A 1,079-nucleotide genomic window follows, 5' to 3' on the forward strand; every position below is an offset into this window, starting at 1 on the left:
ACTAATCAATTTTGAAGTGAAATTGCTCCTAGTTTAATTTCCTTTTTTTACTTAATTATAATTAAATTACAACACAATTTATTCTTTTTAACAAAACTGAATTAATAACGTTAAATTCCAATTTCTCACATTTCAATAATGTTTTCAGTTGGAAATTTAATTAATTTTTTTGTAATTTGTGTAATTTTTATTTTAATGCAACTGATTCTACAAATTCTTTCGATGTAATTCATTCTATAACTTCAAATTCATGAACATTTTGTTACATTCCAAACAAAATTGAAATGTCCATTTCCAGTTAATGTCATGTAATAGCATCTATGACTTCCAAGTCTCTACATTAAGCCAAAATGTGTAGCTCATTAAACAAAGCTTAACATATATAATAGTGATAATTACGCAATGGCTACAAACTAAGAAAAATAAAATTAATAATAAAATAGAAGATACAAAAACAAGATGAACCTCCATCGCAGGGTGAAAAGATTAAAACCTTTTCTTTTTTTTTTCCTTTACATTGACACTAGGTACCACAGAGAGCAATAGACAGATCTAAGTTAATATTATATCTCCTAGAAGAACCAAAGCAATCTTTGGCATTAGACCTGGAATATAATGAGATTGCCTCGGCACCAATGTCACTTGTTGATGAAGCATTACTTCTCTGTGAAGAAGGATGAGGTAGTGAGAGCCCTAATGATAACTCAAAATCATCAGCTTCTTCATCTTCTGCTTGTCCCCTCAAAACATTGTTCTGATGCATATGAATAAGTTCATCCGAGTCATTTTTGTTACCTGAGAACAAGCATATTGGTTAGAGCTACAATATTTTAGCGCACAAATTTTATTGAAGCAAACAATGGTGGTTAATAATTACTTCAACTAGTAAGCTTTCATATGCCCTCATCAAAGTTCAATATGGGAATGATTTATATTATGTGCCATTTAAGGGGGGGGGGGGGGGGGGAAAAACCATTTAAAAAAAATCCAACTAAAAGTTTGGGGAGCCCCCATGGGGAAAGGAAAAATCCTGGAAAAGGTTGGAAAATTCCCACCCCAAAAAAAATGGCCTTTTTGGG

The 1,079-nt window shown here is 31.8% G+C and overlaps 1 protein-coding gene across 1 annotated transcript in view; it reads right to left on the reverse strand.

Moving 5' to 3' along the window:
• Positions 1-306: 306 nt before the first annotated feature.
• Positions 307-1,079, reverse strand: part of LOC18032066 (two-component response regulator ARR12) — a 3,638-nt gene continuing 2,865 nt past the window's right edge. The window contains exon 6 of the mRNA XM_006420651.2: positions 307-794. Coding sequence (XP_006420714.2) covers positions 524-794 — 271 coding nt within the window. The 3' untranslated portion in view covers positions 307-523. The remainder of the gene's footprint in view (positions 795-1,079) is intronic.

Source organism: Citrus clementina, unplaced genomic scaffold (assembly GCF_000493195.1).
Source record: "Citrus clementina cultivar Clemenules unplaced genomic scaffold, Citrus_clementina_v1.0 scaffold_9, whole genome shotgun sequence".
Taxonomy (NCBI): domain Eukaryota; kingdom Viridiplantae; phylum Streptophyta; class Magnoliopsida; order Sapindales; family Rutaceae; genus Citrus; species Citrus x clementina.